Below are 23,043 nucleotides of genomic sequence, written 5' to 3'. Positions count from 1 at the left end.
AAAGTCAATTTGTTTTAAGCTACTGAATTTAATTGACTGGATGCATGAGATACAATCATTTTTAATTTAAAAAGCAAAACTAAAACAAAAAAACAACAAAACAAACAAAAGCACACACCCAAAACAAACCTGTAGCTTGTATTTCTCGTAAATGAACCAAACAGAGGAAAGAACAGACACTGTCCGTTGCTGCTCACGTCTTCCCTGGTTGTGGCAAGCTGATTCAAACCAGGATTAACTACCTGTATGCTCAACCTGAAAAGCAGGGGGGAATCATGGCTGTTCTGGTGTATTTTTTGCAGAAACGGTTATTTTGGGTGTATATTAGCATGTGCCCGCATCTGTGTGCACATTTGCATGTGTTAGCCACTTGCATGCATTCTGATGGTCAGGCTGGGTACAGCGCTAATTGCTTGCTTATTTTTTTAACTTCACATTTATTGTTAGAATGGGAAGTATGTATGTTGTCATACAAAATAGGTTTAAAGCAGAGGTTTGATCTTTCACCTGGGGTATAGGGGAGATTGTGTGAAGCAGCCTTTACTATTTCAATATGAATGTACTCTTTTATGGTTGGGTGCAAACAAAACTCTGTTCTCTGTTTTAGGATTTTTCAGGGCAGTTCGTCAGGAACCTGTCAAATTTGGAAAAATAGGTGGGGAGACTCACATTAACTATGTTCGCTGGTACGAGTGCGGAACATCAATACCCGGGAAATGGTAAACGTGATGTGAACCTGGAGAAAAGATCCAGCACTAGCCATCCCTCCAACTGCCCAACCCAGCTCAAAGATGGAAATGTATGGTATGCCTGTCACTTAAACAAGTTTGCTGACATGTAAGGTTTATGCAAGTCTAATGCCAATACTGCATTAATTGTGTAATAGTGTAGGCTGCTTACTGTAGTTATCCAGTTTTACAAATTTTAGATTTAAAAAAAAAAAAAAAACAGGTTAGGGACATGGTGTAGGATAATGTGTAGGGAAGCTGGCTCCCTATTCTTGAGGTATGGTTTATATGGTATTTTAAAAGATACAGTGTGTATATTATTTATCACAATTTTGTAATAAATGTTTAAGGCACAGTAACGGTAAAGTTGGTCATGGAATGCAGTGTGTGTTATTTTTTAAATATTCACTGGTCTTATTATAATGTAAGTGCCATAAGCTATCTGTCCAGATAAATCTGTAATGTCTCCCCCTTCGTAAATTATAGAAAAGACCCTACAACGTTTAATATCCTGCAACCAGTAAACTTGAAGTGCTTTCTCCTTACATGTACAAACAGTTTATATTCGTGCCTAGACACTGAAGCAGGTTTATAGTATGTGCAGCTTTAAACAATCAGGTTAGTATTTTTTTTCCATATTTTTTTCCATATTTGTTTTCAAATGCAAGCTTCACCTCCAGCAAAACAGTATGATCAGCCTATGACTAAAGAGTTAGAACTGTTACCCAATAACTTGGCAGTGGTTTGCTTTACTCTAATTAAAGCAGACAGGTACATACATACACTGAATAATAATAAAAATAATAATAATAATTAAACTGGGCTCCATTGCCGTGGCTTTTCATGAAAATGTAAGTTTTCAGAGAAACTTCATGGTTCAAAAACCAAGTGTATGTACAATGCAAGGAGGGTTTGGAAAGATAAGTGAAATGGAAAAAAAAAATAAGCTAGTCATAACAGCATAATCAGGTTTGTTTTATTTAAAAAAATGATTTAAAACATTGTTTGTTGGGGACAAATGGGAAATAGTGTTAACTAAACTGTTAAAAGTGCTTTACAGCAGTTAAAACCTCTCCCAAAGCTATTGTACTGCTTGAACATTTATGACCTAAATAAAGAGATGTAGTTTTTTTTAAGAAGTGTTATTCATTACATTATTAATGTATTGAAAAAAAATATGAACAGGAACACCCAGATATATATAAAGTAGAAATAGTCATTTATAGAAAATGCCTTATAAAGTACATTGCAGGTACACTGTACGCCGAATAAAATATTTTTTAATCAAGTGTTTCTCATTGTTTTACATGAAAACAAGTATTAGTTTCTGTGGCAATTGTTATTATTACAGGAAGCAGTTCATTCTGGAACAGGACCTTGTTAAATAGTTTGATGAGCACCTGAAGTGGTAGGTCTGACAAGCACCAGCAGTAGTTACGTGTTGCAGTTCACTGGATAAATCCATGCCTGATCTGAAAGCAACAGTATTTAAGAATGCTGAAGGTAGGAATGTGTTTTGCTCACTTTATTTCCTAACTTGTCTTTATGGGAGTTCAAGCAGTGTGTTCCAGTTCATTTTTTTGTTCCCTACTCTTGAGTTTTATGTATTCCTAGAATCCATAAGATGGAAAATAGTTCTAAGAGAATGTTTTGCCCATTGCTGTTTGTTGAATTTTTTACAGCTCTTGATCTGCCTTTTCTTGGCATAACATTGAGTCACTAGCACTGTGCTCCCAGGTTTTTCTGGGTGGCAAAGAACTTATGCTAAGTTGTTCCTTTTGGAGAGTTCTTCATTTAAAATATGGACTTGGCTTAATTTTTCAAGTAATAAACCGGTTCTTCCCCCTGCCCTTGTTAAAGTGAAAGTGGTAAGAGGTTAGTTCTAAGATTTTATATGTTAGTTCTTATTCATTTAGTAAAAGAGTTACTTGGCAATTAATTAATAGTAGTAGCACACAACCTCTGCAAAAGCAATCTAGTCACAACATTTCTCCGTTTACTCACCTAAAAATCTCTCTTGACTTACAGACCTGAGCACCACTGATATTTTCCTACGTAAGTGGGCAGGCTAGGTGTGCAGATGTCTTAATGTAGTTTTCTTGTTCTGCATTATCTAAATTTTAAATCAAGACCAGGCAAGTAATAGGTTCAGGGGAGTTTTATTAGCTTTCCATGTGAGCATTACAATTTATAATACATCATATCTAGTTTTACCTCTGGAATGAATCTAATTTAGTACATCATGTCATTAGTAAGAATAAGCCTGATAAGTGGGCTAAACTTCCAACTAGCAATTTAATATCCTTCAAACAAGGCAAGCTAGGATGTCAATCACTTTACAGACAGTTAGGCATTGTTTCCCAAAACCAACCCGGCCCCAACTTAAACTAGGAAGCAGATACAATTTAAAGCAGGAACGATTCGTGTGGTCATTCCCCCGCCCCAGCAGACTCTATAACCGACACTTAGGAAGAGCGTTTTGCCCCGTTACAGTTTGGGAACCTCTGCTGAGACCACCGGAGTCTGTGGGGATGGCAGGTGTGGGTGCGAGTCGCCCGCGCCCCATGGCAGCTCTTTACCGGTAGCCGGGCCCAGGCTGGGCATAGCCCTGGGGGCCGAAGGGGGGCCGAGTGCGGGCATAGGGGTTGGTGGGCCCGCTGGGCGGCGGGGTCATGGTGCTGCCGGGCGGCGGGGTGAAGCCGGGGCGCTGGTAGGTGCCGGGCGCTGCCTGGGAGCCCGGGGGACCGCTGTACGGGGCCGGCTGAGAGGCCTGCGTGGTGTAGGGCTGCGGGGGGAAGCTGCCCCCCGGGTACTGCTGCGGCTGCTGTCCCGGCAGCTGCTGCGGCTGCCCGGCAAAGGCGGTGGCTGGGGCTGGGGTTGCCTGCTGGCTGTAGGCCCCCGGGAACTGCTGCGCTGGCTGCGAAGGGGTTTGCTGCTGACTGTAGCCGGCTGGAAATGTAAGGAGCACAGTGGTGAGGCACAGCAAGGAACCGCGGGCGTGTGTAGCCATACATACATCTTTCTTTAAATGACCACGGTGACGGCACAAAATCACGTAGTAAGCACAGAAAAGGCAAACAATAACGAACCCCGAGGGTTCCTGCCTTTCGCACGAAAGCACACGGCCTGGGTTGGGTGCACTACAAACAGCAGAACAGCAACAGCAGAAGGAGCAGTATAAAGTAGTTCTCCCACAGCTGACAAGAACTTAACAAAAGGACGAGCAGGATTTAATCATCGCATCACATTAAAAATAAAAAGTCTTCCTTGGCAGGTAAGGCAAAAATTTACCCTTTTTTCCCAACCGAAAAACTAAAACCAAGCTCTTAAGGAAACATTGTTAAGGCTTCGTACTCTTAAATCATATCTTTGGTTAAATCACAGATGTACTCATCTTTAAACATAGAGTTAAATATGAAAGTAGTTGTGCAGAAAAGAACACTTCAGTACAAAACTTCCATTTAAACATGTACCAAACTTGATTTCTCTGTACAAAAACAGCTTCCAAAATGATTTTTTTTTCTTTTTGAAGACTTTAAAATAACAAAAAGTCCTTTAAGGAAGAAATAGCTACTTTTATCCATCATGAAACACACCTGCAGCTACTTGCAATGAAAACTCTCCATTGACTGGAATCCTGTCAGCATTAAACACCAGATACACAAATTATTAAAAGTGCACAGCCCTAAACAGAAAGAGCAAGGATTGAAGAATGCATTGGAGTAAATTTTGAACTCACCTTGAAACTTGGGGTCAAAATTTACTCATGAGACGAACCTTGGAAGGGTCCGTTTTCACTACTGTGAGTAAATAAGCACATTGTTGCCTAGTAGATCTACTGGACGGAGTGGGAATGGATCCTGCTCTTGGGGGACATGGGTTTGAAAGGAGGTAATACTCACAGGTACAACATCAACAAACAAAACCTGTTTCTGATTTGGCTAATCATGGAATAAGTTAGGGGAAATGTACTGGAGCATGTTGTGAAGAACTAGGAATGCTGAACTCACATCGCACTACAAATTCCACAGGAACTTCTCCAGTACAACTGGGGATTAGATCATGGTAAGATATTACTGGTGAGTAATTTTTTTTTTCTCAAGTTTTTAAGTCTAAACAAAGTCAGATAGACCCTTTCACTTTCTCAAGTCTAATTTCAGCATAAGTAACAAAACTGTTGGAAGTCTGTCACGGTCTTCTAATTACAAAAGTGAGATGTCTGCAGGGAACAAAGTATCACTTAGAGACTCAAATCAGTCAGCTCTTGCACAGAGCCCAGGAACAAGGGATGAGGCACAAACCTTCAGTTCCAAGTTTTCTAGGGTTCTCATCCAAGATAAACATAGGAGTTTTTTCATAAACTCTGCAAATGTTCTCATCTACATCAAAACTGATGCACTTCCACTGTATACATTGTGCAAAAAAAAAGCCTTACAGGCTGTGTTCCGAGTCACTCAACAGTATGGGAGTCTTTTGTTTGTTTTAAACAATCTACATTAAAATAAGGAATGAGAAGTGCTTGTTACCATTTTCTAAAAGTATTAAATTGGAGATTTGTTAAGGAATCCTGCTATTATATATTCATCCCTCTACTTTAGCTGGATTATGATTCCTAGACTATACTATCCATTATTAGATGCCTGCTTCTGCTAAAGTAAATAACTGGAAATTCTGCAGTCGAGTATATTTTGGGTATATGCAAAACCTAGCTTTTCTTATTTGCAGCTAAACCGCTAATGCAATAAAATGGTCTCCTGTCAAAAGCAGCAGCACTTCTAGTTGAAGTATCAGTAACATCTACAACTTAAAACCAAAAAAGCCTATCACTTGAAGTTCCTCCAAAATTTAGTAAATCCTTAGCTCTTATAAACACCGTAACAACAGCTATAATTAGTGATCACACCATTAAATTGTATATATCAAGATCGTCCTAAATGCAAGAAATAGGATCCATCTTTATATACCTCCAATACTTAAGTAAGCTACATTGGAATGTTTTAGTTATTTAGTAGAATCCCAGGACTGCAGCCATTAATTAATCCTGAAGACTGCTTATGCTTCAGGTGATTTATTTCACTACTACTTTCAACCAATGCATTCTGCTAATCAATAAGTAAGTCTGTTGGGTCACAGTCAAGTAGGATTGAGATACCCAAGCTCCTACTCTAATAAAAATACACATAGCCACAGTGCTCTCTAACTAATGAGTTTTGATTCATGCCAGTCTTTACCAGAACCACAGGCACTCGGCACCCTGAGCTGCCCCACATATTTAGGAACCAAAGCTCACAGGGTCAGGTGCCGAAGGAGAGCTCGCACAACCAGGGAGCTGCTTACCTGGGTACTGCATACCGTACTGCTGCTGAGGCTGAGGCTGAGCCTGCGGCTGCTGGGCAGGATAACCAGGCTGTTGATACTGTTGGTACATCTGGCCTGTGGGGTGAGAACTTGTTTAGTTGAGGCCTAGCACCCGAGCTGTATTACAAACACAAGATGGAAAACATCCCAACGGTTCAAAGTGCAGAAATAAACTCACAACATGTGAATTTTTTTCTTAAAATCTGAAGGCAGCAAAGTTTGAGCATGTGTGTCACCTAATTACCAACTGAAACTAAATTACAGATTTTAGTTTCTGAACCATACCATTCTGTAGACAAAATTAATACTTCAGTTTGATGTGAGGCTTACTATTTCACATCTTCAAGGGGTATCAGCAGCCATACACTGTTGTTAGCACTACACTGGTGTGTAACAGAGCAGGAATCTTTATATGGCTTGATAACTGCTCCAGAACTTACTGCATAAACTGAAGTACTTCAAAAGTTAAACATGTCTTCAGATTGTCTGTTTATATTAGGTTTTTAAGACTATTTCTGTACCAAAGTAGTGTAAGCGGAGCGGTACATCATTCTGACCACATTTTCTAGACAGGTCATCCATCTCTTAATATCTGACTTGCTGCAAGCCACATTTTCTTAAGAGACCCGGGGGTATACTCCCTAAAACAAAAATAAAACCATACATTCTTAAGATCGGATATTCCAATTCAATGCTAATTTTCCTTAAGTTTACTTTTTCCATTTTCTTGGCAAGTAGAGGCAGAATATTTGTTTAGACAACCTATGGGCCCTGCTTAGGCTTTATGCTTCTGCTGTTTTTCATTTTAATAACATTCACAGTCAAAGAACAAAACTAATTATCTGTCAAGCTAAAGCTTAGCTAAACTGAAGCAAACTTGGAAACTTTACTACTATGAAGTGTTACTGTACCATTATTCATCCTGTAAAGACCAACAGACTGTATAACTGTAAACTGTATCTTCTGAATTGCACCAACACATTTAACAACAGCTCTGCTCCAAGTCCTCCCACATCCCTGGGAGTGCTGCTTTAGCAGAACTCCGTATTTCCTTTTAACTCTGCCTTATTTGCAGCTGAAGCAATAGCATTTTATATTCCCACTAACCATTCACATTTGTATTTGGTACACAATTATCATGAGATGAAAAGAGTACTGAGCACAAGGGCTGAAGAGAATTTAAGCCTGTTGCCTTAATAGCTAAACAAAAAAAAATCCACAAAAACAATAAAAAAACAGTTTCTAATTTTTAAAGCCAGATGTTAGAAGCTCTGGGAGGCCCAGCAGGAGGCTGCCTGTCTCAGGTAATTGCCTGTAGGCTAACACAGAGACCACACTGGCACCTGGTGGAGACACCAGGTAACACTGCGTTTCAAAGGAAACTCCCTGAGCACTTTATACAACATAGCTTATGAAAAAATTTGGAAGCTGATAATTTGATACATTATCAAATTTTGGTGCGTGACTGCTATTTGCCATATGTATACAGTGGATGGTGTCAACTGCTCCCTAGTACTATCTGTATGATCAAAGCGTAATACTGACCTCCAATCTCTTCCCAAGAACTGAACCAACCTAATTTTATCCAGAGTAAAGCAAATTTAGTAATAAAGTATTTCTCTCACAGAATTTTCTCTCACAGAATCACCTAGGTTGGAAGAGACCTCCAAGATCATCGAGTCCAACCTCTGACCCAACACTAGCAAGTCCTCCACTAAAGCACATCACTAAGAAGTTCAACATCTAAACGTCTTTTAAAGACCTCCAGGGATGGTGACTCAACCACTTCTCCGGGCAGCCCATTCCAATGCCTAACAACCCTTTATTACAGTACAATAATAAAAAATTGCATAAACTACAGACTAAAAACCTTCATTATTTGCACAGTTATATTTTTACATGCAGAAAAAAAGGCCTTGGGCAAAGGTATAGCACAGTTTTGTGATTTTTGTTGTTTTTAGAATTATTATACTTACTTTGACACAAATTTAGAAACATTATTAAACCCACTCCGATACATGAACTTTGACGATTTCTTTCCTAAGATGAGTTTTGCTGAAATAAGTACTTTTTTTTAATGTGACCCAGCCACTATGGCGCAGTTTCACTGCTTCTTTCTTCACTAGGAAGTAGTTTTTCCTTCCTTTGTGTTAACAGCGATTCAGGATTCCAACCTACTGCTTCTAGTGCCTTTATGAGTTTCACTTCATTGTTTCAGTTCTAGTTTAACATCAACACTTAAAAAAAAAAATCTAACTTATTTCATTAACGATCAGAAGGTGAAACTCATAAAAACAGAAGTTCAGTAACTGAGAAAAAAATATTTTGAATATTAAGTTTTCTGGCTGCTGACAGAAGAACCTGAAGAATCGTTTTCCAAAACAACTTTTAGGAATATCAGACACCAAACAGTTATTGCAGCCCTAAGCCGTGACAATGACTCTCCTTGTCTCATTTGTATCACTCTGAAATTCTAAGGGAACTAAGCATTAAAAGCTGCAAGCAGCAAACCAAGTGTTTTTATACAGTCCACTTCAACCAACAGCTTTCGCGTTTGCTTAAAAACAGACCTAACTACACGTTGCTCAAATCCTCTACTCAGTAACCTTCAGCCAAGGTATTTCAAGTGACCGTGACTCTGATCACCATCACCAATGTCTCTTATATTTGCCTCTGCGTTGTATCAGTAAAGAAAGTAGCAAAGGGAACAACTGTATAATGTACCTCGTACGGAGGTACAGGTACCAAACCAAGTCATTCTACAGACGGTTTTGTCCTGATCTACGCAGGTCTGTGCTCTTAGAAAACTTCAACTGAAAATGATGCCCATATGTAGCAAACATCTGAAGAGGTTTATTTTTAGAAGTCAAACAACATATACATGGGCATAGTCCAAAGACTATAAATCAAGCCCCTAAGCTTCACAGGAGAGCCAATTTACACTCAGAAGTTCTGCAGGAAAACTGCAATGCATACATGAGTATTTAAGATTTCACCTGGCTAACAGAGCCATACATACAATAATAATACCATAATGGCTCTGTTTTGTTAGATAGAAATGATCAGTAAACGACATCTTGAACTCATACAAAACAAGCCAGAAAACTGTTGGTTAAGTGAAAGCAACTACAAACATTCCTTGACACAACACACGGAATATGATCTAAGATCTTCTGATAGCTTTATAGTGCAGCATATTATAAGTTTGCTTCACAGGAAAATGAGCATGGATGCAAGTAGAAAATAGTGCCATGAAACTCCTACTCTTTTTACATCACCTACCCTTTTAAATAAAGGTACTGCTCCACCTGCCGTTTATATATTGAATAGCATCTGGGAGAAAAGAATTTCTGCCTGGTGGGACAGATCAACGCGTACTTTGGTATCGATTTCGGGTCTGCTAATTCAAAGTGGTAGCTACTGACTATGCAGATTCAGACATCATGATCTGTGTCTAAAACAACAGAAAAAGGTGCTGCTCACCTTCCACCTGACCCGTCTGTGGCTGTGTTCCGGGGTACGCTGGCTGCTGTGGCTGAACACCAGGGGGGTGGGCAGCAGAAGAGGAGGAAGCGATGCTATCTGGTGTTCCTGATCGCTCTTCTGCAGGGGCACTGGGTGGTCCTAGAGGAGCAAGGGCAAAACACATTAAATGAAATGAACAGGGAGTTTGAAATAAGAAGTCTAATACAAGTCTCTTCACTTGCAAAGTGTTCAGTATTTTTTCCAGTTTTCCATAGATTTACATCTGAGAGTGTCAGGCCTGGCCTAAAACTAATATATTTGCACATCTCATATCTCACTTTAAAATATTTCGGGGGGGTTTCCCACCTGCCTAGGTCAATCACTCAAATTTCATGCTTCAGAAGAAGGTGACCCATTTTGGGGATAAAGCCCTCCACAACAAGATGTTTTCCTGCAGCTTCAAGCCTAACCTTGCACACATGCACTGAAGACTTGCTACATTTGGATAAAATACACACCTAATGTACCTATTATTCTTCACCTGGAACAAAGATGCAAAGCTGCAGGAAATTATTCAAATGCAACAGTGTTTTACTATAGCTCATATGGGCCGGGGCAATGAAGGGCTTTACCAACAGTCGCCCAGCATGTGAACAGAAAACCTCTAAGGAATGGTTTAAATGTGCACACCCAGACAGGGTATGGCAGCTTTCAGCCTGATAGCAATAGCCTTCCCTTGATAATTCTGTAACTATTCCAGATACTGAGTAGCACCCAAAGAAAACATGGAGACAGAGATTTCAGTTTTTATTTTAAGTCAATGAGTAGTTTTAAGATAGGCATGTGAAAAGGTATACTAAAATTAAATACAAAATATTTTTCTAGAAACAAGGAGCTTAAACCCCTATCTTTCCAGCTCTTAGCTTTATCAGTATAATGCATGAGACACTACTTTCAAAGTTAAGGAAAAGTATTAGAATTTCTGCAAATTCACTTTCTGTTATTATTATTATTATTATTATTTATGCAACATAAATATGCATCCACCAAACACTTAATTGCATTTTCATGTTACCCTTACTAGGGAAAAATGAATGAAAGCTGCCCACTTCTGGTTTTGGCTTTAAAGCTACAACTTTGCAGTTATGCACATAGAAACGTGATTTCTCCTATCTTGCTTAAATGGTCTTTTGTGACATTCATTGTGCATTCAAAGCATGTGCAAGTCAGTTCAGTCTATCAAAAGAATTACAGAGACATGGAGACCTTACAATATCACTGATGCTATGATGAATATGATGAAAGCAGTAACTGACAGTGAAGCTTTGTAATAAAAGACAAAAACGCTCCTTCAAAAATTAACTCCAATTTCCAGCTAGTTGTACTTCACAGCCTACTCTAACACTTCATTGTTCATAAACAGTTCATTTTAAGTTTCCACATACCATCAAACCTTTGCCTAGCTTGTGAAATAACCATGCTGTGACATACCCAAAACATTCCATGCAGGACAAGATGACTGAAAACCATATTAAATCATATAAACACCACATAAAACTTGATCTACAATCAAGAGTACACAGCAAACCCTGTTAACAGCAATTTTGTTTTAGGTAACAAGGCTCTATTAAAATTTGCCGGAATCAAGCAGGTTTCGTGAAAAAATACAATCTCTATATTCTTCATCGCACTCCCTATTACATCTTATATTTCTTTTGTAATTTCAGTCATCCTAAGTTGACTGTATTCATTTAAACACAGTTCATACTAAAATGTTTAGCATTCTGCTACAAGTCATACTAGTACTAACAGTCATGCAGTTAGTCCTTCAGGATAAACATAATTCTGACAAGTAGGTTATTCCTTTCTATTAAGAGTAAAAAAAAAAAAAAAAAAAAAAAAAAAGTTGACACTATTTACTTTTGAAATGCACAAGAGAAAAGGCAGGGTTACAAAAACCATTCTGACTGACCCAAAGAGCAGAAACACAAGCCAAGAACCTAAGCTGAACTGCAAGATCAAACCTTAAGGTAGAGGAGTGGGTCCTGTTTTTCATCACTGGTAGATACCATTTAAGTTACTCTACGAGAGTTATTTTAGTAGTAGCTCTAAGTAGTTCAAATAAAAAAAATATATTAAGCTATTTTCTACTCCAAGCTAGAACACCAAGCTACAACCAACAGCAACATTTAAAGATTTTGTATACAAAACTTAGCAAACACAGTTACAACCCCTTAACGTATCCCATTTTAGAGTTCTGAAAATAGCCAACACAGAACACAGCTTAATACACCTAAAATACAAGTCCTTTATTGCCACTGATTACTCAAATCTTGATTTGTCAACAGGTTTTGCTTTTGTTTTTGTGAGATGTGTTCTTACCTGACACCTGATCATCTGTCAAGCCAAATGCTGACATGACATTCTTGCTGATTTCATCCTGGTTTTTTAGCGGATCAAATGCAGACATGCTTGCTGCTATAACTTGAGTAGATGGCTTAACATTAGCATCAGCAGCAGCAGGCTTTTCTTCCCTCCCATCTACAGCATCTACAAAGCAAAATGCCCTGTTATTAATTCTTGAGAATTCAAAAAAAAAAAAAATCGTACATACATATTGTACTACATCAACTTTGAAAATGCATAGTTTAAAAAAAAAACTGTTTTAACTGTTGAAATGCTTGTGTTGCACTCTATGATCATTACTCTAGCCGCCTTACAAATGGTTTATAACCCAAATACTCAGTATTCCACTGAAATTAGTAACCGCTTGTATTGTAGGACCAGGGGTTGGATTTCTTGGTTTTGTTTTAATAATAACGCAAGCAGTGTTTGTTTAAAAAAAAAGAAAAAGAAAAAGAAAATGCTGGAGCTGCTTTCTTTCCTCTTCACTCAAAACACTGCACTTCATGACCTTCTGTCATTATTTTCTGTGTCCAATCTTACCCAAAAATTTGTAGTTAAGCATAGGTATACTTTTTACAGTACAATGGCCCTAAGCAAGGAGAACAGTGTCTTAAAATTGGGAAAAAATGAGTTCCTTCCCCATTTCGCCCTCCCCTATACTCCTTTCCCACCCCTACTCTGCACCCTTGTGCTGCTTACCCTGAGACAGCTCTGATGCTGGTCTGAGCTCAAAATGTGTGGATTCAATTTCCTAACCTGGCAAAAGAAGTAAATATAATTTTCGCTGAATTAGCTTTTTACTGTTCTAGTGAATCAAACTTGCTTAGCAACATGACAAGGATAAGCACCAGAGCTAGCCCAAAGTAAGCAGTGGGAGCACTCAGCTGGGAGCAAGATCTTCCCTCACCAGCAACAGACTATTAATTCAGCTCAAAGCCTGACCAAAACATTGTCCAGGCTCACAAGCATTAGTTACAGGTTTTCATATATTGTGACAAAAATCATACTTCTGTTATTTCTAACTTAACTGCTTTACTCCAAATAATCTGAACATGGGTTCTGCCTCTGAAATAACTGAAGCATTAAAAACAGAGCAACAATCAAGAAATGATCACAACCAATACTCAATATTCCATCTTTCACTTGGTTAGACAGCACACGACTCTGCAAATCAAGCCAGACAGTTCTTTGCCAGGCTGCCTACCACTTTCAGGCAGATTAGTGGAAACCCCAGGTTCAGCTGGTGGTTCTAGACAGTCCAGCAAGCGATTGACTTTATTGCGAAGTTCTATCAGCTCTCGACGCAGGTATTTCACCTGATTAGATTCTAGGGGTCTTGGTTGTCCATTAACTGCAAAACAACAATTACATACATTTAAGGCTGTAGTAACATTTTGCTATCTAGTTTCATGCTTTTAGTTTTATTCCCAACTTTTATTTGCTTGTAATATCACCGTCCTTTGTGAAGTCTGGAGTGACACGCAGTGAGTCAACAGAGACTAAATTCATTCTGGGGCTTACTGTTACTTTAATATCTCATTTCAGCATAACTAACATTACTGAGTACCAGAACTGCAAAGTAATTTTTGCAGAAAGTTTCTCAATTTTTGTTTGCTCAATTTCCATGAATATACCCTGAACAATACAATTTGTATTTGTATTGTGGAAAATTTGGCTGTGGAAATCTGTTCCATTAGACAGTGCCTGTACAGCTAAGGCAGCACACACACCGCTCCCACGATTCATCAAAAGGTTCAGTCTCTGGATTAAAAGCTGCTTGCTGGTCCTTGGAACTACGTACTAAATTGCCAATAACAGCTTGAAAACAAATAATAATTGTACTCAAAGGGAAAAGGATAAATGTTAAAATCTATTAAGTCAGAAGCAATTAATATTACTTCTTAATAGCGTACTAGCAACACTGCAAGTTTATCACCATTTACAATTTCTCACACACCTGTGAAGAAAACCCCACAAATGCTAGAGTGGAAGATAACTCTACAGAAGAGCAATTGACCATATATTCTTGTATGCCAAATAATTTAAGCAATCTTATAAAAAGAAAGACAGTTTCAATTTCCTCTAAGTTCAGATATCAAATGAAACAGCAGGAGAGAAAATAGACTTCATATTAATGTAGTATTTTTAACTTACTGATTTCATTCTTCTAAGGTGACAATTATTAGTACCTTCCAGCCAACTTCACCACCTGAATTGTAAGGTTATTTAAAAAATAAAATAAAATGAAAAATCTTCTATACTTACCAAACAATGTCAGCTTAAGTATCCTACTGCACTGAATTGCAAAGGAAAGATCTGAGCTATCAAAAATTGTTATAAGATCTCCATCTGAAAAGAACACAAAGAACACAAAAAGGTTCCATTAAAGCAAACCTATTAACTACCAGTCTTCACACTAGGGCAGAAAGCGTTATTTCACCACTAAAGCATAACACTCTGTACTTGAATCTGAAGCTACTAAAAAAAAGTCACCAATTGACGCCATCACAAAAATGGCACCAAAATGGCACTCCTTATATGTATGAGGAGAAAACTGAAGGCACAGCAGTAGAAAACGGAGGTTTTGCTCTCTCATCAGTGAGGCTTAGCTCTCTGTTTCCCTATGCTACAATCAGTTAGAATCAGTCACTGTTGATTAAAAAGCATCTGCAGTAACTTGGGTAGAATTATTTACAGAATACAGAACACTTCTCAAGAAAAATGAAGACCACAGAAAACATTTCTGTAAAATATTATCGCAACAAATCAGACTTGTGCATAACACAACACAAAAATGTTTATTATTTTAATGCAAGGATCAGCACACAGGGAAATTATGCACTTAAGTTAAGACAGAATTATGACTGGCTTCAAAAGATAGCCTTCTGACATTAACCCTCTGAAAGGGAAGTTCCATACAGCTCATCATTCTTTGGTATCTGCATACAGGATGAAACACGATAGCTAAGAATTCACAAAGGCCAGCATGAGAAAGAATGATGCTGCCAGTTAAAATTACACGCTTGTTTCAAGTGGCTCCAGAACTCCACAGTTCATGAACAGTTCCTAAAAAATAACAAGAGCGTTTACTCTGATTTATATGAATTTATTTCTGGCACTTGTTTTTTTCCTCAGGCACTGGGTTTTACTACATATTCAAGAATCTTCAGCAGGACAAACATGCGTAATAGAACAATTCCCTTAGTTCAGAAGCTTGAAAGATGCCCAATTTGAAAATAAAACACAGCTTTGTAAGGCAGTAACCACATTGAGAGTTCTTTGCCCTGGTCATTAATAAAAGCATCATATTGCCTAAGATAATTTAAGAATATGCTTCCTAAATCTCACAAAGCCAGAGACTGAAGGAGTGGGATTTAAAGTTTCCTGGCCTCTCTAATCAAGTATGCAAGTTTGAAAAAACATAACCTATTATTTAAGGATTATGGAAGTTTGATGAAGATATGACAAAGCCACAATTTTTACACAGATGTTAAGTGGAAAATCCCATATCCAGGCCCGAGTTAAGCCACCAGCTTCACGTTACAGAAACAAGAAACAAAGACAGGAGGGGGTAGATGAAGCATTCTTACAAATACTTAAAGAATGTGCACATGTATTCTGAGAGTACTCAGATCAAGGACATAAAAGTAGGAAATCATTATAGCCACTTTAAAATATCTGCTCAAAAAAGATGAAGACTTCCTCCAGTTTTGGAGGAATAAGTAAAACTGAAATAGATATACAGTCTATATTCCAATCCTTCTAATGACTGAAGCATATTTAAAGAAGAATCTTAACCTAGGTGAAACAAAGTCAAATCAAGAATACCATGATCCTCATATGACAATCAAAGTCAATCCCCAGTTCTGTTAACTTTTTCCCTAATCATTGCAACTTCCTCTGATATTAATATTGTTTATACGTTCTTAATAGTGATCATCATCTAGGATAATAAATTCCATGTCACAGCAGAAAATTAGTACATTCTGAGACAGAGAAAACTAAAATTAAAAGCCTGAACCCTGTAGGCTGTGGAAGACAACCAAAGAATGAAACTGCAATTACAGTCTTCATCATACACATTTATCATCTCAAAAAAAAAAAACAACAAGCAAACACAAAAACGGAAACTTATACTTAAAGAACAGATAAGGATGTAAAAAAAAGGGACTGGAAGCTTTAACCAAATGAAAAAGTATTCATCGGTTTTACCTTTTCCAGAAAGGAAAATAAAACTTTCATCTGATAAGAGGAAAAACAAAACCACTGCAAATCCACTGAGCTCTCCCCTACTGGAGGTCAAGATCTCAAAAAAATAGCTCTTCATTGCATATCAATTTTGATGAGAAGCAGTCTCTCTCAAATCTCTATAAACCTAAAAAACTACCTTGGAGTCATTCAAAGTGAAATCTTCTTGCTTAGACATATGAGCAAAGGTTACTTGACATTTGAGGTACCACAGACAGTGCTGCTAGTGCCACTGAGAAAAATGAACCTGAGTGCTTCAGTAATGTAGCACTTGTACTGTACACCAGCATAATTATTGAAGTCTTTGATCTGATTAAGAGGCTTTGGATTCTATTATTCTATCCAGAGTTTGATGGTTATATAATGAATACCATCCCTCTCTCCCAAACTGATTAACTTACACACTGACATTTGAAGAGAAAAACCCCTGAGAACCACAACAATCATTCCAGATGTCTCAAACAATGCATTTTTCATAGCGTGGAAATGAGGAAAAATTACTTTTAATAAATATTTCAGATCAGGTTAAATTTTTTTCCCCACCTTTACTGACAGAGCAGAACAATCAAGAATTACTACCATATAAAATAATTTTAAGTCTTAAAAGAGTTTCTGTTAAATCATACATATTAATTCACTTCTCGCCTTCCAGCCCACTCTACCACTGACAGCATACAAAAAATTGAGTGAATGAGTAGACAGCAGAACAATCTGTAATGCCATCAGCTTCCAGGAACAGGAAAAAGTGAACTTTCAGATAGCTGCTATTTCAGAAACTCTGGAGGAAATAATACGCTAAGACAGCACGCATACTCACAGAAGATAGAGCTTGTACTGATTGAATCAAATCGTTTTGAAAGAAATCATCTGCATTTGCCAACAGCATTTTGGACAATTTTGAAGAGGTAGGTTTTGCAATTTCTGTCCTTAGATAAATCATATCAGAGCAAAAGTAGTAGTTAAACCTCAACAGTAGTAATTAAACCTTACCTTCATCTTTATACTTTATTGTGACTTCATCATTGCTGAGAAGTTTTCCTCTAAAAACTCTTTGCATCATTAGCACTAACTCATCATACGTGATATCCTCATTGTGGATAGGAATTCTCCTAATGTCTTCGCCCAGCTGAGCTTTGATGATCAGCTTCCCGCTTAAGTCCAGCTGCCCATTCATGGTGGCTCCCTTATCACCTACAGACCTGTTAGCAACAAAACATTAAAAACATGTTTTAGAAAACTAAATTGTTAATTATTTTGTGTGTCTAACGGAAGTTCAGGAGCTTTCAATCTTTTGAAAGCAACACAGTCAGGAAGCTCTCTGGAGCACCCCTCAGACACGTTCTAAAATACGCTCGTTTCACAAACAATAAATTAAACCATACTTTAGCTGAGCTCATGCACAAAGCAGAACTCTGAAAGATCAGATTCCACATTAACAGTTACCACAGTTCCCAGCATTTGTTCTTTAAAGACTTTTTATAAATCAGATAGCTTGTAAGTGTGTGTGACAAACAGGAATTCCAACCTTGTTTTTTTTTTTTGTTTGTTTTGTTTGGTAAGATAATCAGCTGTTAGCTGTAATGAAAAAAAGCTGAAAAGGAACCACTGTCCCAAAAGCAAATCCTCGGGATACATGCATACATTGCTCTCAAGGAAAGTGGAGTTGTAGCCAAAGTTCTCAGCCTTACAATATCATATTGGTTACATTATAGCTTTACTACATTTTTGCATCCCATAATTACGATAACACAAAGGGCTTTTTAAGAAAGGACTGCTAGAACAAAACATCATATTTCAAAGACTATAGGTGGTAGGGTGGTTTTATTAAGAGAATGAAGTTGAATTTAAGAGAACCAGGTTGTGATGCCCATCTGTAAAAAGGGCGGTAAGGAGGACCTGGGGAACTACAAGCCTATCAGCCTGACCTCGGTGCCAGGAAATGTGATGGAACAGGTCATCCTGAACACAGTCATACAGCATATGTGGAACCACTGGGGGATCAGGGCCAGCCAGCACAGCTTCATGAAGGGCAAGTCCTGCCTGACCAACCTCATCTCCTTCTATGACAGGGTGACCCGCCTGGAGGATGAGGGAAAGGCCATTGACATAGTCTGCCTAGAGATCAGCAAGGGCTTTGACACAGTCTCCCACCGTATCCTCCTGGAGAAGCTGGCAGCCCACGGCTTGGACAGGTACACGCTTTGCTGGGTTAAAAACTGGCTGGACGACCAGACCCAGAGAGCAGGGGTGAACGGAGTGACATACAGCTGGCCACCGGTCACCTGTGGTGTTCCCCGGGAGGCGGTGTTGGGGCCCATCCACTTTAATATCTTTACTGATGATTTGGATGAGGGGATTGAGTGCACCCTCTGTACATTTGCAGATGACAGTCTGCCAGAGGGCAGGAAGGCCCTGCAGAGGGACCTGGACAGGATGGGTTGATGGGCAGAGGCCAATGGGATGAGGTTCAGCATGGCTGAGTGCCAGGTCCTGCACTTTGCCCACAACAACCCCAAGCAGTGCTACAGGCTTGGGGCAGAGTGGGTGGAAAGCTGTGCAGAAGAAAAGGATCTGGGGGTGCTGGTTGACGCTCACCTGAACACGAGCCAGCAATGTGTTCAGGTGGCCAAGAAGGCCAACGGCATCCTGGCTCGTGTCAGGAATAGTGTGGCCAGCAGGACCAGGGAGGTGATCGTCCCCTTTATTCTGTTATGGTGAGGCTACACTTCAAGTGCTGTGTTCAGTTCTGGGCCTCTCACTACAAAAAGGACATCAAGGCCCTGGAGTGTGTCCAGAGAAGGACAACAAAGCTGGTGAAGAGCCTGGAACACAAGTCCTGTGAAGAACGGCTGAGGGCACTGGGGTTGTTTAGTCTGGAGGAGGCTCAGGGGACACCTCATTGCTCTCTGAAACTACCTGAAAGGAAGGTGTGGGGAGCTGGGGGTCAGGCTCTTCTCACAGATAGCTAGTGATAGGACTAGAGGGAATGGCCTCCAGTTGTGCCAGGGAAGGTTCAGGTTGGAAACGAGACATTTCTTCTCAGAAAGAGCAGTCAGGCACTGGGATGGGTCGCCCAGGGAGGTGGTGGCATCACCATCCCCGGGGGTGTTCAAGGAGGGGTTGTCCCTTGTGTTCAGGGATGTGGTTTAGCGGGTGATATTGGTAGTAGGGGGGTGGTTGACCAGGTGATCTCAGAGGTCTTTTCCAACTGTAATGATTGTACAAATTGTACATCATTTCATATACAAATGAAAAAAATGAAGATCTGCACGTCAGTTTTATTATACACCTGATCAGAACACGTTGATGTTTCCTCTCTAGAAAACAAGGCAGAAAACCTATCAATTTTTTAAATTTTATCCAAGATATTCTAATGAAGAATTGCTCTTTAAAAAAAAAAAAACTGATCATTAAACCACACATTAGCTACTCGTTAGGCTCACAGCCACAAAGTTGTTACACAGCATACATTGCCAGAACAGCTAACTACTTTTTGATGCTTTAAGTGAAGTGGACAACTACTTCAACTTAAAAGGAAGTGCAACAAAGACATCTTGGGTCCTAGAGGTACATTGCATACATGGAAAAATCCATCTTTCATTCTTCATATATAACAGTTTAAAAGTTACCACTTGAATGAGACACCTCTCTTGTTAAAAAGAAAGGGCTTACATTAATAGATAGAATAGAAACTAGAGAAGTTACAAAGCAGAGGAGTGAAATATAAACTACATTGCTAGTCAGATATCCCCATCTCTCTTCACTGTTTTGGACAAAATCAATACAATAGCTCTAGAATGAGGAGAAATTAAAGCAGCAGTTATCTTTACATCTAGGGTACAAATATGGGAGAGGTTAGGAGCACAAAGCCCTACGCATCAAAACTGACATTTCCAAAACTGCATGCTGGCAAGCACGTTGTTCTTTCTCCTGTGTAAGAAGAAGTATCGATAGTGATATGCAAATATTTCTCCCTTAGCTTTGGTCAGTCAATTTTTCAAGTACTACATTGAAAATTACTGCTCTCCTACCAGACATAAGATACTCAGCTAAAGCCATACCCTCATGTATCTATATATATATATGTAGGCCTACTATTTCAAGGACAGTGGTCTGCTTTAAAAAGATGTAGTATGATGCTATCTCTGGATTGCAGCTCAGTTTCTAGTCCCTGGTAATTAAGTTCATGTAAAGCAAACACTTCATCTAAATCCCTTCATTTAGCCCAGCTGATATCCCAAAGTAGGAACAAGCAACTACCAAACAAAACTCATTCTCCTAGTGGGACATAACAGGAGGTAGGTGGATACAGAGAAATTCAGTCTAACTGCAGAGAAAATAGACCTGCAATCCACACAGAAAGGCAGCAGATGAAACGCTCTAATGAAATGGTGAAGTTCATAATATTGTTAATGGTTGCTAATCATGTCCCCTGAGTCTTGGCTGCAGGTGCATCAACTCAGTCTAGTCGTTTCAGTTCTATTTTGTTTCAGTAGAAGTTGGTTGTAAAAACATAGTTTTTTTGCAGAAGGTTTTAAAAACATTAAGTACTTAAAAAAATAGCATCCATATACAGATCTTCTTTCACCTCCTTCCCAAAACCATAAATTTATCATTACCTTGTCTGTCTTACTGATGCTGGATTATTGGTTAAACTTCCCACCTCACTTCAGGACAGCGTTAGGATAAGCCGCCATGCACTATCAGTGGCAGAAAACAGGAAGCTGCATCAGAAAGAAAAAGAAATACATTTATTTACTGTCAGACTTCCTTAGAGCTATCCACTTCAAATTAATCTTTTACACTATAGAATACTTTAACAAACAAACCCAACTAAAAAAAGCTACTCTGTTATCCCTAATGTAACAATCATACACTTCTGAGTATTGTGGAGTTTGAGGTTCAGCTAAAATAGATCTTGAACAAAATCTTTAATTTTGTAATATATATATAAAAAAAAAAAAAAAAAAGCAGAACTAAACAAACATTCCAATTTCATGTAAGAGTTCCTAACAGTAACATGCTCCTTCCTAGGACAGCGACCTTCCCCAGCTGTCTGAAAGTACTCATTCATACAGCCTCCATCTTGAAACCCCAGGTTAGGTTAAAGAAACTAGACTTTGGTGGATTTAGCATTATAAAAACCTACAACTCCATCTCCTAGTTTAAGGCTGATGCCTCTAGGACATTTAGTAGTGTGTCTTCCAGAGAGCATTAGGACTGACTGCCAGCAGTAATGAGTAGGAATGCTTCTTTGCCACAGCGAGAACCACCGAACTGGGCAAGAAGGAAACGCAGTCAGAAAAATACAACACTTAAAAATATGATCTGCCCTCAATTTAGCTTCAGATTCTGTGTTTTTCTGCTGGAAAGCCTGCAACAAGCTGCCTGAAGTTTATGCAGGCCATGTGTTTCTCACACAGGTGCTTGTTGTCCAGAGCTACAAAACCCTGATTTATCACAGAAAACAACCCGATGTACAACACAACTCCCTCCCAGATGGCGAGTGTACTCTACTCTGTATTTTTGTCCTTCTCTCTCATACACACGTGGAGAATCTCAAACGTTTGTGATTTGACTTTTAGACGATTTGCTGCTAAATAGTAGGGAAAAGGAAGTTCCTCTCACACACACCATTCTGGGCTTCCCAGCTCTCTTCTTTCAACTCAAGATGGAAAAAAGAGAAAGGACAGGCATGAGGAACACAGGACCGAAGCATCATGCAAGCAAGCCCCAGAGAAGGAACAAAGCCTCTCCAGGTCTCACTCGCTCCCAAGAGGAGAGGGTACGGCGCTGTGACACACGGAGCAGGACGAGACTACCTTTGTGTCTCCTGACTCACACTTCAGGAATTGAGTAACCCATAGAGAGGGTGCTGCTCTTCACCTGATCATGCCGCAGCTCCACGTACAGCTTACAAACGAGGGGCAAATCAGTGGCCACATCAGGCATGGAGAAAACCCAGCTAGAAGGGGCTGAACGTGGAGCTCACTCAGCTTGCCTCCCGCCTTGTTTAAACAGGTTATATGGGCACTGGTTATAGCATTACAGTGTAATTTACGTGGAACCTGACGGCGGTAAGAGCAGTCCCTCACTGCTCCTTCAGACACCCATTTTGGCGGACACCCTTGAGCTGCCCCGGCCTCAGAAAGCACCGTTTGTTCCTTTGTGCAGGGAAGCTGGCTCCTCTACCAGTTTTACAGAATTATACCGTCCTAATCACCAACCTCACACCCAGAAACCCGCTGTACGCCTATTAAAGGCCGAGAAAAGGCACCGGGAAGGCATTTAGAGACGCTTTTTTTCGCTCCAGGCCGCGGGAGCGCAGCGCCCTGCCCCTTCCCCAGCGGGCTGAGGCGGCCAGGCGGATCCCCCACGCGAGGCCATTTTCCACAGCCGACACCCCGAGACCACATTAATACGGCTTTTAGCGGATCCCACCGCGGCATTTGCTGTCTCAGAGACGGTGAAGATGAAAATTAGAGCCCAAACCACGCCTTCGGCGCTTCCCTGCCTCAGGAAACCCGCTCTCCCCAGCAGCCACCCCCCTGCCCTCCCCGGCTACCGCAGCTCCCAGCCCTCACCCCCGCTCCCCACCTCTCACAGGGCTCCCCCAGCCGCCTCCCCGTCCCCTCGGCCGCCCCCCGCTCTCTCACCCCTCCGCAGGAGCCCCCCGAGGCTGCCAGGGCCCGGCCGGGGCCACGCCGCCGCCGTACGTGGCAGAGGGAGCGGCGGGGCCGGCGGCAGGGAGGGACCGGGGGGGGAGCGGTGCCGGGCCTGCGCATGGCGCCCGCATGCGCGCTGCGGGCACGGCCGCTGAGGGGAAGGGCTGAGGGGG

At 40.1% G+C, this 23,043-nt stretch overlaps 2 protein-coding genes across 53 annotated transcripts in view; one reads left to right on the top strand and one right to left on the bottom strand.

Annotated features, from left to right (window-relative positions):
* Positions 1–2,016, top strand: part of ABI3BP (ABI family member 3 binding protein) — a 152,063-nt gene extending 150,047 nt beyond the window's left edge. For all 50 annotated transcript variants that reach the window (XM_072023334.1, XM_072023325.1, XM_072023358.1 and 47 more), the window contains one exon: positions 608–2,016. In XM_072023334.1, the coding sequence (XP_071879435.1) occupies positions 608–723 (116 nt within the window). In that variant the 3' untranslated portion in view covers positions 724–2,016. The remainder of the gene's footprint in view (positions 1–607) is intronic.
* Positions 2,017–2,871: 855 nt separating this feature from the next.
* TFG (trafficking from ER to golgi regulator) lies at positions 2,872–23,010 on the bottom strand. Of its 3 annotated transcripts, XM_038182570.2 has the most exons (9): positions 22,862–23,001; positions 20,825–20,929; positions 17,196–17,404; positions 14,223–14,306; positions 13,162–13,308; positions 11,934–12,101; positions 9,570–9,710; positions 6,066–6,161; positions 2,872–3,677 (listed from the first exon to the last, which is right to left on the bottom strand). In XM_038182570.2, the coding sequence occupies exons 3-9, from the start codon at positions 17,377–17,379 to the stop codon at positions 3,304–3,306; spliced, it is 1,194 nt and encodes a 397-aa protein (XP_038038498.1). In that variant the 5' UTR covers positions 17,380–17,404; positions 20,825–20,929; positions 22,862–23,001; the 3' UTR covers positions 2,872–3,303. The 3 variants fall into 3 exon arrangements, with proteins under 3 accessions (XP_038038498.1, XP_038038493.1, XP_038038495.1); XM_038182565.2 differs by lacking the exon at positions 20,825–20,929 and having other exon boundaries at positions 22,862–23,009; XM_038182567.2 differs by lacking the exons at positions 6,066–6,161; positions 20,825–20,929 and having other exon boundaries at positions 22,862–23,010.
* Positions 23,011–23,043: the final 33 nt, after the last annotated feature.

This window comes from Anas platyrhynchos, chromosome 1, assembly GCF_047663525.1.
Source record: "Anas platyrhynchos isolate ZD024472 breed Pekin duck chromosome 1, IASCAAS_PekinDuck_T2T, whole genome shotgun sequence".
NCBI lineage: Eukaryota > Metazoa > Chordata > Aves > Anseriformes > Anatidae > Anas > Anas platyrhynchos.
The sequence above is the reverse complement of the archived record's forward strand: the minus strand, read 5'-3'. Positions and strand labels throughout refer to the sequence as shown.

Bases quoted from the DNA above. Each gene is read 5' to 3' on its own strand.
- TFG (XM_038182565.2), bottom strand. From the start codon at position 23,001: ATGCGGGCGCCATGCGCAGGCCCGGCACCGCTCCCCCCCCGGTCCCTC. The intron at 14,307-17,195 runs GTAAGGTTTAAT...TGTTCTTTTCAG, and splicing joins AATAAAGTATAAAGATGAAG to ATGGAGATCTTATAACAATT. The intron at 13,309-14,222 runs GTAAGTATAGAA...GTTGTTTTGCAG, and splicing joins ACTTAAGCTGACATTGTTTG to TTAATGGACAACCAAGACCC.